Below are 16487 nucleotides of genomic sequence, written 5' to 3'. Positions count from 1 at the left end.
ATATATATATATATATATATATATATATATATATATATATATATATATATATATATATATATATATATATATATATATATATATGAACATATATCACAAGCACACGTGATTTTAATTAATGTAAATATCACCCACGAAATGCATTTAATACCGAATTCTATCTTGGGAAATACATATCCACTTGGAATTCATTTTATGGTAACAGCTTCTGGCCGGGTGGTGATTCGAACCACCACCTGTACGGCTAGAAACTATGCTTGGCAGGGACCCTACCGACTCAGCTATCAAGAGAGACTAAAAGTTTATGACAAGTCCCCCTACATATTCCTGTCGAATTCAGGATTCTGTTCATTAATTATGATTGTAAATATATTTCAATATATGTTTACTACATTTATACAGAAATAGCTGGCAAAGTAAGATCATTACCCCTATATATATATATATATATATATATATATATATATATATATATATATATATATATATATATATATATATATATATATATATATATATATATACAGTACATATATCTAAATGTATATATATATATATATATATATATATATATATATATATATATATATATATATATATATATATATATATATATACACAGTACATATATCTAAATGCATATATACATATATATATATATATATATATATATATATATATATATATATATATATGTGTGTGTATATATATATATATATATATATATATATATATATATATATATATATATATATATATATATATATATATATATATATATATATATATATATATATATATATATATATATATATTAGGTGTCTACCTGTTAGTTTGCGTAAAGAATTAGAATATTAATAAAAATCTGATGTTACTATTTTCTAAATTTGGACATCTATAATTCTACATGAAACAATTTTTGCTGAAAATACGTTTTTTTTTTTTTTTTTTTTTTTTGTCCTCTACCATCGAAAATTTTATTAATTATGATTGTAAATATATTTCATGATCATGTAATATTCAAAATTGGAATATTCACAAACCAACAACATTAAGTTCGATGACTCTAGCAACAGGGGGCCTCATGGAAACCTGACATTCGTATTTTCCAGCATCTCTCATCTGTGGGTATCTTATCCTCAGCATCCAGACATCGGATCCGGGTTTGTTCATGGCTTCGAATCGGTCGTCGTTGGTGAAGGTGATTCGACCCACTGTCAGTACCTGGATATCTTCATGTCTCACCCAGGAAACCTTTGAAGAAATGGTTTTTCAAAGGAAGGATTGACTCAAATAATAATTAGAGGAAAGTATGGCATTGTCATGCAATCAAGCCTTTGCATACCATGTGCATCAGATCAAAAGAACATAATATACGTCTAATTTAATTAAAGGATTGGTTCAAATGATAAGTAGTGCAAAGTATGGCCTTGCCATGTAACCAAACATTGGCATATCATGTGAATCATAATTTAGATATATGATATAGCCCATTTTTGTGAGAACTATAGTAGGATGATCGTTATGATGAGTAATTTATAGATTCATGAAATCAGACTAATTGAATATATAACACTGCCTGGATATGTTTCAATTAGATAATTGATTATAAATGTAAAGAGTATTACTGATAACATTCTGTTTGAATTAGGTGACGAACAACTTTGGTTTTAGGACAGGAAAAATGATAAAATACTATAGGTTATGAGAGTGACACATTTCCATTAAATATCTAAATAATACATAATTAGAAATATTATTTTTTTATTTAGCCAACAAATGACGAATTAAACATCATGGAGATCTAGCAAGTCATAGGCTGAAACTAAGATATTTCATATGGTTAACTTATTACTCCACAAATTGTTATTTATTTCCTTATTTCCATTCCTCACCGAGCTATTTTTATGTGTTGAACCTCTTGGGCTTATAGCATCCTGCTTTTCTACCACGGGTGAAAATTAGCTAATAATAATAATAATAATAATAATAATAATAATAATAATAATAATAATAATAATAATAATAATAAATGACTGGGTGAAATTTGAGGTGGAATAAACGCCAGTTTCCCCTGAAACAAGGTTTTTCCATGAATATTGAAAAATAATCTATATCAAATATATAACAACAAAAACAACAACAACAACGATAATAATAATAATAATAATAATAATAATAATAATAATAATAATGATAATAATAATAATAATAATAATAATTGGGTGGAACCGGAGCAGGAAGAAACGCCAGTTTCCCCTGAAACAAGGTTTATTCCATGTATATTGACAGATAATCTATATCAAATGTATATAATAATAATGATAATAATAATAATAATAATAATAATAATAATAATAATAATAATAATAACAATAATAATAATAATAATAATAATAATAACAACAATAATAATAATTATAATAATAACATACGGTCTAATTGCATAAATAAGTGGAAACTTTAACCTGAGAATATTTCGAGCTGAATGTAAATAGATTGTTAATAAAGAAAAATCCCCTCGAATTAAAAATCTCTCAGAAAAAGATTGTTAATCAAGAAAAATCCCATCGAATTAAAAACTTCTCAGAAATACCACCAAAACCGAAGTAAGTAAGTTAACTCACCGTTTTCGTCCCTAGATGCAGGACATGACAGTGAAGGTACACAGTCTTGCCTCTGATGACAGTGACGTTGGTTGCGGTTGTGTCGGCGAAGGAAGGAAGAAGATTGTTGTTGAATCTGGCTGGTGGGGTGAACAGGGCTGCCCCGCCTCCCAGGAAATGACTGATAGTTGTCGCGGTTGGCCCCACAGCTGGTGGGGAGCTGACGTTTACAGAAACGAAATGTCAGGATCTTTCTGCATTGGGTCTGGTCCAAAGAGCCTCCTCATTGAAGGATTTCACGCCTCTGTTATGTTGGTTATTGCTGTTGTCATCAACTGGGGACATTAAAGAATTCTGCCAGGCTCCTGCAGAGAATAGAGAGACAGTCTACTGTTACTTACAAGACATAACCAATATGGTATTCAAAATATATTTCTAATATTTATTGTTTTCTACTACTAGTACTAATACTACTACTACTACTACTACTACTACTACTACTACTACTACTACTATTATTATTATTATTATTATTATTATTATTATTATTATTATTATTATTATTATTATTATTATTATTATTATTATTATTGTCCGTGCTAGGCGGTATATCTTAGCAATCCATGTTTGCCAATGGTTATACTCGTATAAACGGATGAGAAACTTGGTGGAAGAATGAGAGCTTTGTGTGTGGAGGAAATCTCACCCAAAATCTCAATGAAGTCACTGGAAGCAGGGTGATGGATTGGATTTAAAGTGGTGGACAAACTGTCTCTTTGGCTTCTACTCTTGATGCCCCGCGGTTGATCTCACTAGAATTAGTATGGACCGGCAGGGGTCACTTGCCTTATGCAGATAAGCACTAGAAATTACAAGAAACTGGCTATCCTTTGATGTATCTAGCCATTGAATACTCTATGGATTTAGTTAGTCATGGAATGAGAAGATGACTGAATTGGTCCCAGTCCCGGGCCTAGAAGGGTGCTAAGAATCTCCCGGTTTATAAATACTAAGGAAAAATTTAAAATGTGTAACTGGAATGATAGAGCCATGAATCAGATTGGGAAGTTACAGCAAGTGGAGACCGAATTTATGAAATATGGTTCGGATGTCTTGGCCCTAAGTGAAAAACGTTGTAAGGGGATTTGTAAGGAAACTTTAGACCAAGGCAATATATATATATATATATATATATATATATATATATATATATATATATATATATATATTTATATATATATATATATATATATATATATATATATATATATATATATATATATATATATACACGATATATATATATATATATATATATATATATATATATATATATATATATATATATATATATATATATATATATATATATATATATATATATAGATATATATATATATATATGTATATATGTATACATATATATATATATATATATATATATATATATATATATATATATATATATATATATATATATATATATATATATATATATATATATATATAGATATATATATATATATATATGTATATATGTATACATATAGATATACATATATATATATATATATATATATATATATATATATATATATATATATATGTATATATATATATATATATATATATATATATATATATATATATATATATATATATATATATATATATATATATATATATATATATACACACACGAAGGCCAGATGGAGTTGAAAGAGAAGGGGTAGGAATGTTGATGGCACCAAGAGCAGAAGAGGCATTAACAAAGTGGAGAGCTGTAAATAAAAAGATTGTTACTAACAAAGGTCAAATCAAAGCAGTGCAATATGTGTGTTAGAGTTTGCTATGTCCAAAGAATGATTCCCTTGAAGTAAGGAAAAATTAATACTATGAAGAACTGCAGAGGATAATAGATGAGATACTAGAGAAACATATGAAAATTTTGATTAATGACTTCAATGCTTAAGTTGGAAGAAATAATCAAGGGACAGAGAATGTGTTGGGCGTCGATTGTGTTGACAAAGTTGCAAATAAAAATGGAGAACATTTCATAAGTTTCTGTTCAGCAAACAATATTGTCATAGAAGGTACTATTTTTTTTCAACACAAGAACATCCAAAAGTATTCATGGACTTCACCATATTGAAATTACATAAATCAGATAGATCACATTACCATTAGTATAGAAAGAAAGGAGACTCTCATGTAAATAAGTGCAGATATTGATAGTGATCTTTAGCTCCATATTGCCACACTGAAATTAAAACTGCGAAACACCCAAGAGATAGATGGATAGAATACCTAGGTTGGATGCAACTTAGATTTTAGAACAAGGCCATAGAGGAATATTTGCAATTCAATGTAGGAATTGATTTGCAGTCTTAGAGATTTAAAGAAAATACAATTAATGAAGAATATTGTGATATTAGGAACATATATCAGTCAGTTGGTAGTGAGATCTTGGGACACGCATTTACAATGAGAAAGCCATGGATATCGAATGATACTGGGAATACTATAAAAAATAAGATAAATACAGAAATTGATGGTTGAAGGTTTTCAAGGAAGTGATGAAAATTACAAAGTAGAGCATACTAAGTATTCCAATATAAATAGTGAGGTCAAAAGGAAAGCCAGGAATAAATGGAGAGAGTATTTAAATAGTAAAGCAGATGAGGCTGACAAAGCTATGAATTCAGTAAGTGGTTATGGTGTAAGAATTGCTCAAAGAATTATTAATGAAATTGCGACTGTGGTAAAGAAGAAAAAACATATACCAATCAAAAAGAGAGATGGCTTTGTAATAGCAACAGAAGAAGAATGAAAAACGACGTTGGATGGAACACTTTACTGAGATTATGAATAGGACACATGAAGGGAATAATTTGATTTATATACCTGAAGCTGATGATGACCTTGATGTTACCAAGAATTAATTCTGTGTGTTTGGAGTCAATGCTATCGAAAAAAAAACTAAAGAGATGGAAAGCCTCGGGATACTATGGAATAACTGCCATGATGATGCTGGCCTAAAACGAAGTGACTCCCAGACTACTTATAAGATAATTTTGTAGAATGTGGCATAAAGAGGCAAAACCTGACGAATGGGAGTTAGGAGTGTTGGTGAAAAAAGAAAAAGAAAAAAAGACTTGACTGATTGCAATAACTACAGAGGAATAACACTTACGTCTTTTGTTATGAATATATATAGTATGCTTATGCTAAAGAGACTGAAGAGAAATATTGATGAAAAGCTGAGAGATGAACCAGCAGGATTTAGAAAAGGTAGAAGTTGCACTGACCAAATTTTCATTTTGACACATGTTATACAGTAATACATAAAATAAACAAATACCCCTTCGATGACATTTGTAGACTACAAGAAAGCCTTTGATAGTGTGCACTGGCCAATCTTGTGGAGTCTTGCGTTATTATGGAATTCTTCTTAAATATGTAAATTTGATTATTCTAGTGCAAAGTTAAAATTAATGGTGTCTTATTAAATGAATTTCCAGTGAACAGCAAGCAGAGTACTCCAGGGATTGTGTTGTCACCTATGTTGTTTATCCTCCTTATGGATTTTTTAATGCGTAAAACAGTCTGAGGGAATGGAGAAGTATTGGACTGGATTGGCGATAAGAATTTCGCAGAACTAGAGTGTGCTGATGATGCTGTCCTTGTTACCAGAAAACCACAGGATTTGCAATGCTTGCTTACCAGAATCCATGAAATATCACGTGAGGTTAGGCTGAAGATAAATAGAAGAAAGACAGAGATGATGAGGACGGAGTATGCAATGAAATATGAAATATCATTGGAAAGAGAAATAATTAATGTGGTAGAATCATATAAGTATCTAGGAACTATGATCTCTAATACATGGTTTTTAGAATTGGAGTTTGGTGAAAGATTGATAAAAGCAAATCAGAAAATGGCTAGGTTGAGCAGAATCTTGAAATCAAATCGTCTGAAATTATCGAAATCAGATCGGTGTTACTGTACGGACATGAGTCATGGTATGATAATGAAACAATCTCCCAATAGATTTGGTAGATTTCTGAACAAAACACTAAGAAGGGTACTGGGAGTTAAATGGCAGGACAGGATTAAAAATGAAACTATAAGAGAGATTACTAGAGCGCAATATGTGGATGAGATCATGATGAGGGGTCAAGGCATGTTCTTCGCACTCCCCAAGAGAGACTAGTTCACCAAACGTTCAGCTGTACTCCACAAGGTACTAGAAGAGTTAGAAGACCAAGGCCTATATGGCTGAGGACTATATAGTGGAAAATAAGATATAATGAATGGAGATATATTGAATTAAAAGCTCAACATCGAGACGGCTGGCGAAATCTAACTGAGGCCCTTTGCGTCAAGAGGAGTAGGAGGAGATGATGATGATGATGATTATTATTATTATTATTTTTATTATTATTATTATTAGTAGTAGTAGTAGTAATAGTAGTAGTATATAGTGGTTAAGGATATTTTTAATGCCAAAAAATATTATTGCAACCCCAACAACCCATTTTGTGAATACTAATAGTAAACGTTATTAATGAAAAAACAAAAGAAATACTGGATCATCTAATTAGAAGCTATTTGGAAGATATTTGGAATTTTACTGCATATTTTATAACATTTAAATCAATAACATAATAGTAGTAATCGACTACCAATATGACCAAATGACAATACTTGCCAATATTGATATCAAGTGATGCTTCGATATTCATGTTAACTTGCTCCTAAGCCATTAAATGAAACATCTGGAATTCTGATTGCTATCATGATATTGGAACAGTGCCATTGCATTACTCAGAGAGAGAGAGAGAGAGAGAGAGAGAGAGAGAGAGAGAGAGAGAGAGAGAGAGAGAGAGAGAGAGAGAGAGAGAGAGAGAAACTGCTGGAATGGATCTGATCAATAACTTATTCTTGTGGAGATAAAATGTTCTGATTGAATTTATCTGTAAATATGGTACGCTCTGTAAGTATAAACGTTTAACAATTATATAATAAATGTTAAGCAGGAACATTGTGTACGCTATACGAATATGATAGTACACGTGGATACACTGAGGACATACAAACTGATATTATCTAAGTAAGAGAACCAAAAACGTAAGCTTTATTTTGATCATTCAATTGTAACACACTTCCTTGTTTTTATATTGTCGTATTTAAATTTGTGAAAATTTAAAGCATAAAATCCTAATGAATCATAATAAAACAACCATTAAATGAAAAAAGCTTCCTTTCAATTTATATAATCATACATGGCTTAAGATCAGTTTGCGTTAAACCAGAACCAGGGTCCAAAGATGGTGAAAATTTTTTAGTGTTATTTTTGAAACTACCTAATGATAAGTGAACTTAACTACTGTATAATGACACACCTAACCACATGCTATTAATAATTATGATAATAATTGTTCCATTGAAAATAATCCTGTTCACCTAACCTATTTTTATTCAATAATGCAATAGACAGATTTATAAAGTCTGATACACTTCTAAATTTATCGTTTTGTATATCACATTAGAGGAACAAGAATGCAATAATTCCCGAATTCATAAGAGCAGACCTTGAAAAACATGTGAAATTAAAGAAATTTCTAGAAACAGAGGAATATGAAAGGTCTGGTCCTCGGTTTATAGTTCAAATATTACTGATCTATTTTGGCATTCTTGTTGATTTCGAAGTATTTTACATCTTTTATTTATATCTCATATTGTATATTTGCTATTCACTTGTTTACGTTCCTAAGTTACTTTCCCTATTGGCTCCTTTGAGCAATAAGCATTCTGCTTTTTCAATCAAGGCTATAGCTTAGCTCAAAATGATAACAATAACTGTTAACTGCAATTGTAGTTGCACTTAGCAGTTAGGTTCAGACTTCTTTTGAGCTTCCGGTGGCATGGTCGGAAGTGGCCTTCGCTCTCATTTGAAGGGGCCCGGGTTTGATTCTACTATGAGATAGAAATGTATTTCTATTTGAGCACGTTATTGTGTTGACTTTCATCCATAATGACTTAATGGGCGAATTTTGAATTAAAACCTATCAATTGTGTCCCTAGGTGGGCTGGGAAGTTGGGGAAAACTCGCTGGTAAGAGACAAATGTCTCGCCCGGCAAATCCTGAATTGGCGATAAGAGTTAGGTCCTGACTTCTTTTCAGCCTCTGGTGGCATGGTTAGGAGCGACCTGGCCTTTCATTTGAAGGGGCTAGGGTTCAATTCCTGTATAAGATAGAATTTTATTTTTATTTGAGTGCGATTTTGTGTTGACTTTATATATATATATACATATATATATATATATATATATATATATATATATATATATATATATATATATATATATATATATATATATATATATATATATATATATATATATATATATATATACACACACACACACACACACACACACACACACATATATATATATATATATATATATATATATATATATATATATATATATATATATATATATATATATATATATATATATATATATATATATATACACACACATATATATATATATATATATATATATATATATATATATATATATATATATATATATATATGTATATATATATATATATATATATATATATATATATATATATATATATATATATATATATATATATATATATATATATATACACACACATATATATATATATATATATATATATATATATATATATATATATATATATATATATATATATATATATATATATGTGTGTGTGTGTGTGTGTGTTTATATATATATATATATATATATATATATATATATATATATATATATATATATATATATATATATATATATATATATAACTCACATAATTTTCTCTCCCTTCTCACACAAGTATTTACTTTTTCATGGGTTTCTACCGGCATGATGCGCCCTCCTGCCGTAACTGGTACTCTGTCTATTTCCCTTCAAATGTATATGCTGTTATTCATATTATAGTGTGACGGGCTGAGAGAGGAGTTGTGAACTCAAAGGCAGATTGAAAACGACTGAGTTATTTAATAAGGAACATTCTTCTTTATATACAAAACCTCAAGGCAACAGGACATGACCTGTTCGAGAGACAGATAATGTTACTGAGCAACACGGAGATATGATCATTCAGGTTCTTTTTAGTGCGAGGGAAGAGCGCAGATACAAGCATAATATATACAAAATAATTATGTACAATTGTGTGACACACGGTTGGTACATAGCTCCCCCCCTAAAAATGACATACTGTACATGTTAAATAGGGCGCCCTGATCTAGAGAGGCGAACTGTAGGCGGGTCATCTGGCAGAAGATAAGCAGGTTTTAGACGATCAATGGAGACCCAGTCTTCTTTGCCCCGAATGTTTAGGAGGAATGCTTTCGGACTGCGTCAGATCACAAGGAAAGGGCCCGTGTAAGGGGGCGTTAGTGGTGGCTTGCTGATGTCGTTGCGCAGGAAGCCGTGCGTTGCAGAGTGCAAGTCCGTTGGTATGTGATGCTTCGCTGGGGGCTTGTAAGTCTGGCGGCACGGAGTAAATTTTCCCACGACGTGACGTATGCGCTGGAGATCGTCGGAGGAGGTCGTAGAAGGAAAAAATTCGGCAGGGACGACCAACGGGTCGCCATACACCATTTCGGCTGCCGAGACGTCGAGGGCGTCTTTAGGAGTGGTCCTTAGTCCAAGGAGGACCCAGGGAAGCTGAGTAAACCAGTTGCAATCCTTGCAGCGGGACATCAAAGCTGCTTTAAGGGTGCGATGAAAACGTTCAACCATTCCATTGGCAGCGGGGTTGTAGGCCGTTGTCTGATGTATGGTGATGCCCAGGAGATTCGCTAATGACGTCCATAATTGAGAGGTGAAAGTTGTTCCCCTGTCAGAAGTAATATGCTCAGGGATACCGAATCTTGAAATCCATCCAGAGAGTAAGGACGATGTACATGAGGCGGACGTTGCATTTTCCATGGGAATGGCTTCAGGCCAACGAGTGGAGCGGTCAATGACGGTAAACAGGTAACAATGTCCTTGTGATGTAGGTAGGGGGCCTAAAACGTCGACGTGAATGTGTGCGAAACGACGCTGAGGTTGAGGAAAGGTGCCCACTCCTGAATCCGTGTGTCGATGTACTTTGGAAGTTTGGCAGGAAGTACACGCACGGACCCAATCCTTAGCGTCCTTAGAAATGCCGTGCCAAATGAACTTTGCCTTCAGCAGCTGTGCAGTAGAACGGCAAAAGGGATGTGAAAGGCCGTGGATGAAATCAAACACCTGTCGGCGCATGGGAGCAGGAATCCAAGGTCGCGGTCTACCAGTACTGACGTCACAGAGGAGGGTGGTGTTGGAGTCTTCGAGGGGAAAATCCTCCCAAAGGAGGGACGTGCAGGATGTCCTACAAGCTTGATACTCTGGATCCTGTCGTTGGGCTTCAGCCAAGGCGTTGTAATCCAATCCAAGTTGAACGGCAGCCAACGTGTTTCTTGACAGGGCATCGGCAACGGGATTCATCTTCCCAGGGACGTATTGGAGGGTGCAGTTGTATTCAGCCACGGCGGAGAGATGTCGGCGTTGACGGGCGAACCAGGCGTCAGACTGTCGAGTGAAGGCGTGCACCAGAGGCATGTGGTCTGTGCGAATGACGAAGGGCGTACCTTCTAAGAAATGGCGAAAGTGACGGACAGCCAAGTGCACCGCCAGCAATTCTCGATCGAAGGTAGAATAACCCGATTCTGCCTTGGACAGTTTTCTGCTGAAGAAGGCCAATGGGCGGGGCGAGCCTTTGACCACCTGCTCGAGTACTGCACCAATGGCGACGTCACTGGCATCGGTGGAGAGAAGGAGAGGGGCGTGTGGGATAGGAAAAGTGAGAGCCGCAGCAGTTGATAGGGCCTTCTTTGCATTGCAGAAGGCTGCTTCTTGAAGGGGAACCCCACTTCAGGTCCTTTGGCTTGCCCTTGAGGGAGGCGTAGAGGGGAGCAAGAGTGGCGGCAATGGCTGGCAGAAAACGGTGATAATAGTTGATCATGCCCAAGAATTCCTGCAGAACTTTGACGGTCGAGGGCGTGGGGAAATTCTGAACGGCTGCTACCTTCTCAGGGAGGGGATGGACTCCTTCAGGAGTGATACGGTGCCCTAAGAACGAAGTGCCAAAGGTACACTTGTCGTACCGGACTACACGGCCGTTTTGTTGCAGGCGGTCGAGCACGATGCGCAGGTGACGGAGGTGTTTCTCTTTTGAGGAGGAGAACACAAGTATGTCGTCCACATAACATACACAGAAAGGGAGGTCCCCTAAGATGCCATCCATGAGACGTTGAAACGTTTCCCCAGCATTACGAAGGCCAAAACAGGAGTAATTGAAGGTGTATGTGCCAAACGGAGTGGTGATGGCGGTCTTGGGGATGTCTTCTGGGTTCATAGGCACCTGATAATACCCCTTCAGGAGGTCGAGCGTAGAGAAAACCTTCGCTTTGTGCAGGTAGGAGGTTACATCGGCAATGTTTGGGAGGGGGTAGTGATCCGGTTCTGTTTGCATGTTCAGGCGCCTGTAATCCCCGCACGGACGGAGGGAGCCGTCTTTCTTCAGAACGATGTGTAAGGGTGACGACCATGGGCTGGAGGCCTTTTGGCAAAGGCCCATTTTCTCCATTTCGGCGAACGTCTGTTTGGCGGCTGCCAATCGTTCCAGTGCTAGACGTCTGAATTTTGCGAAGACTGGGGGTCCCGTCGTCTTGATATGGTGATAAATACCGTGCTTGGCAGGAACCGTGGGTGTTTGGCGAAGTTCTGGACGGAAAACTTCCGGGTACGACGTGAGGAGGTGGGCGTAGGCATCCGTGGGTGCGCTGATGTGGAGAGCTAAGTTAGAGGGGGCGGGTTGAAGAGGTGTCGACAAGTACGAGTCTGCGTTGACCAATCGTCGGTGGGCGACATCGACCAGAAGGTGGAAATGAGAGAGGAAATCCGCACCGAGGATTGGCATTGTGACGTCAGCAACGAGAAACTTCCAATTGAATTTACCGTTTCCGAACGATAATGTGAGGTTCTCGTAACCGTAGGTGGGTATCGCAGATCCGTTGGCAGCTACCAAGCGGACGTTGGCAGATGTAGACATACTACGTTGTGCCTTGAAGAGTTTCCTTGGCAAAAGAGAACGACAAGCACCCGTGTCTACCAAAAATCGCACGCCCGTTCCTGCATCCTGTAAAAAGAAAAGATTAGAAACATGGGAGGCCACCGCCACAAGCGATGGCCTACTTACACGTTTTTTTGGCCACTGACAATCTTTGGCACATTTCTTCGCGGTTGCCCCGAATCTAAAGTGGTAGTAGCAAAACTGCGGCGGATGGGAGGTAGTAAGTGGCTGTAGAAGTCGTTCGTTGGGGCGCGAGCGACTGGTGGGTGGTGGGCGGCTTTGTCGCCGCTTCGGCACGTCACGGGGTAGGCGTGTATGTCCTACGGCATTCATGTCAGCTTCGGTTGACGTTGAATAGGCATCCTCGTCGTCAGGGGTGGAGGCGTTGATGGAGGTCTTGAAGTGGCTGTCCATAAGGGCGTCGGCTTTGGTCATCAAGTCCTTTATGGGTAAACTATCGACATCGTGTATGGCAGCGCACACAGGTTCAGGTAAACGGCGTATCCAAAGGGCACGGAGTAGGTTCACCTCACGAGGAGAGCCGTCTGCGGCAGGTTGAAGGCGAGCGATACTGGTCATTTCCCTGAGGGCAAGCGAAGCCCTTTGGTCCCCCAACAGTTGTTGCGAGAGCTGAAAAAGCTTTGCTATATGGGCGGCTGGCGACGGCGAGTACTGCTGCAGAAGGTATGGTTTGAGGTCGTCATACGCTATTGGGGTGTCTCCTTGTTCACAAAGCCAGTCGGATATTTCTGGGAAGGTGTCCTCGGGTATCGCCGCGAGAACATAATCCGCTTTGGTGGTTGAGTGAGTCACGCCCCTGATACGAAAGTGGACTTCAGCGCGTTGAAAACCAAGCGAACGCTTCTCCGCTAGCGAACGGTGAAAGTTTCAATGGAGCGGCCGCAGTAGCAACTGCTGTGGTAGAGTCCGCCTCTGTCATATTACCAACGATGGAGGGGCGAGGGAGGTGGGGGTGGAAGGCGGTGGGAGCGAGTCGACTTCCGGGGTCACCAATGTGACGGGCCGAGAGAGGAGTTGTGAACTCAAAGGCAGATTGAAAACGACTGAGTTATTTATTAAGGAACACTCTTCTTTATATACAAAACCTCAAGGCAACAGGGCATGACCTGTTCGAGAGACAGATAATGTTACTGAGCAAAACGGAGACATGATCATTCAGGTTCTTTTTAGTGCGAGGGAAGAGCGCAGATACAAGCATAATATATACAAAATAATTATGTACAATTGTGTGACACACGGTTGGTACAATAGGCAAGGCGAGTGTTCCCTACGTATTTGGAATACCCAAGGTAGGTATTATAAAAGATTTTGTGCAAACTTCACAGAACCCACAAGAAAGTTGACTTTTGTTGTATGTGATGCCCGTGGTTTATTTTCCTCCTAGCATATCGAGGGTGATGAGTGTCGCTGACTGTGGTGGGTTCGAGGAGCTTCCTTGTTTTAGAAGCGAAACGCTGGCTTCTGTGTCGATCAGCACTCTGATCGACATGTATGGTAGATCCACCCTAACCGCTAGGATTTCAAACCGATAGGCTGGATCCAGATATGGTCAGCACGAGGTAACCACACCACTTGCAATACCATCGGCCCCTGCTGCTGTCTCTAGAGCTGCGATGGTGAGGTTGGGGTGCCAAGGGAGGTGCCACTGCCTGCATGGCCGTTGAGTCCCCGTAAATTGTACCAAGGCTGTTCGTACTTTCTGCTTCACTGACTGATGCTGCTGTCATGCGGAGAAGCTTAGGTCTCCCTCATCTTAACCTTCTTCTAACACCTTTTCCTTGGATATTTTGAAGGAGTTGGTGTACCGCAGCCCACTAGCTCTTGCATTTTTTACTGGGCATTCTCGAGACAGATGACTGTAGGCTAGACATATATAACAGCGGGGAGATCCTGGTTGGGGCAATCCAATCATTTGCACCCCTCTCCCCCATACAACCCACATCTAATGACTTTTCTCACCTGCGGATAAAGTTAATTTCTTCACGTCTAGTTACCATTTTGTTTGCATCAGAGTTCCTTCTGAAATTCATAAGCTATTCGTCTTCTGCCTCATATCTAGATGCCATTCCGCTTGAAATGGTGTTTCTTATATTCATCTGCTCTTCGTCTTTGGCTTCCCATACAACTGTCATTCTGCTTTTATTAGTGTTCCTTCTTAAATCCATCTGCTCTTAATTTTCTGCTTTAAAACTAGCTGCACCATTGTACTCGCATAAGTTATTCTCTGTTCTTCATCCTTTGCCTTACGACTATCTATCATTATTCCCGCATTTGTTTCCCTCGGTTAATTCCTCTCCTCTTCTGTTTACTGCCATCTTTTTCTTTTCTCCAAATTTGCTTTACTGGATTTCCCGAGTAACCACTTTTTTAGGTGGCATCATTTTGCAGAAAAAAGAAAAAAAAAAGATTACATAAGACTTAACCATTAAATATTCTGTAGAATATCCTTTTCGGTGACATCCTTTTGTAGAAAACGGGAAACAAATATAAAAAATACATTGGAGTCAATAATCAAATACTCTTTTTTTTGTACATTTTCTCACATGGAAAGTAAAAACAGTGTATGCTTTTATGGGAAAAGGAACCCCGCTTTTTTAGGATAAATTTTATATATTATAGCCCCAAATAATCTCCCATGTCTATATAATAAGTGTTAAAATTCAATACAATTGTTTCATTATTATTGAATACAGATTTAAGGAGTTTGTAATTATGGGCTCCGTAGACCCCCAAGACGGTTCTTCATCAAAATAAAAATAGAGACGTTATACAGTATATCTCAATTGTGAATGACTATTCTTAAAAGTTGAAAAATTCTTGGACACCTGATTTCGGGAAATAGAGTTCAGGGTGTCTATAATTATGGGGCCCGAGAACCTCCATTGATCAAAATGGAAGTAGCGCCGTTAGCCTTTTCGATGAAAATGACATAAGAATCAACTCATAGATATTCTGTAAGTTCCTTGTACAATTTTCTTGTATTGAACAACACCTGTGAACACGAAGACATACACACACAATCACCAGCATTATTAGTACAGTGGAACCTCTACATACGAATTTAATCCGTTCCAGAACCAACTTTGGATGTAGAAAATGTTTGGATGTCGAAACGAATTTTCCCATAAGAATACATTGAAATAGGATTAATCCGTGGTTGAGCCCAAAAAACTATGATAACTTCTTAATAAACTACTACACATAATTTTCCCATGAGAATAATGAACACTAAATTAGATAATAGACATAAATAAGAAGAATAGACATGTAAATAAGAAGAATTAGCAAAAAATTATAAATAAGAAACGGGTTTTTAGCGTCACTTTACCTTAGAAACTCCAGCGCAGGTGTTGTTCGTCTACGCTACGCAGAGAGGAGACGGACGGACGGCGAGGAGGTAGAGAGGTTAACTACGATAAACGTAACACTACCGTAACTTATGCTAACTTACACTAAGTGAACTTTAACATAACTTAGCTTATTTTTTTTTATTTTTATATTTTATATTTTTTTTTTACATTTTCTTTTTTTCTTTTTAATGATTACGTAATTTTAATCACTATCACTTACATTCAAAATTGACTAAATTTCTTTTGCTTCACTCTTTTCCGTTTTCTGTGTTTCACTTTCTTCCGCTTCACTCTCTGCCGTTTTCTTCGGTTCACTTACATCCTCTTCATCGCGAGTTC

General features: G+C 36.6%; 1 protein-coding gene across 1 annotated transcript; it reads right to left on the bottom strand.

The window, feature by feature from the left end:
• Nucleotides 1-961: 961 nt before the first annotated feature.
• LOC137635542 (uncharacterized) lies at nt 962-14525 on the bottom strand. Its single transcript, XM_068368016.1, has 3 exons — nt 14325-14525; nt 2628-2840; nt 962-1254 (listed from the first exon to the last, which is right to left on the bottom strand). The coding sequence occupies exons 1-3, from the start codon at nt 14523-14525 to the stop codon at nt 1036-1038; spliced, it is 633 nt and encodes a 210-aa protein (XP_068224117.1). The 3' UTR covers nt 962-1035.
• Between the last annotated feature and the right edge of the window lie 1962 nt (nt 14526-16487).

The sequence above is a fragment of the Palaemon carinicauda genome, unplaced genomic scaffold (assembly GCF_036898095.1).
Source record: "Palaemon carinicauda isolate YSFRI2023 unplaced genomic scaffold, ASM3689809v2 scaffold139, whole genome shotgun sequence".
Lineage (NCBI taxonomy): Eukaryota > Metazoa > Arthropoda > Malacostraca > Decapoda > Palaemonidae > Palaemon > Palaemon carinicauda.
This window is presented reverse-complemented; position numbering and strand designations above follow the sequence as displayed.

Excerpts from the sequence above, each read along its gene's own strand:
- LOC137635542 (XM_068368016.1), bottom strand. The coding sequence starts at position 14,525 with ATGACAGCAGCATCAGTCAGTGAAGCAGAAAGTACGAACAGCCTTGGT. Across the intron at positions 2,841-14,324 it reads TATCTGGATCCAGCCTATCG|TCTGTAAACGTCAGCTCCCC; the intron begins GTTTGAAATCCT and ends TGACATTTCGTT. Across the intron at positions 1,255-2,627 it reads TGCATCTAGGGACGAAAACG|GTTTCCTGGGTGAGACATGA; the intron begins GTGAGTTAACTT and ends ATTTCTTCAAAG.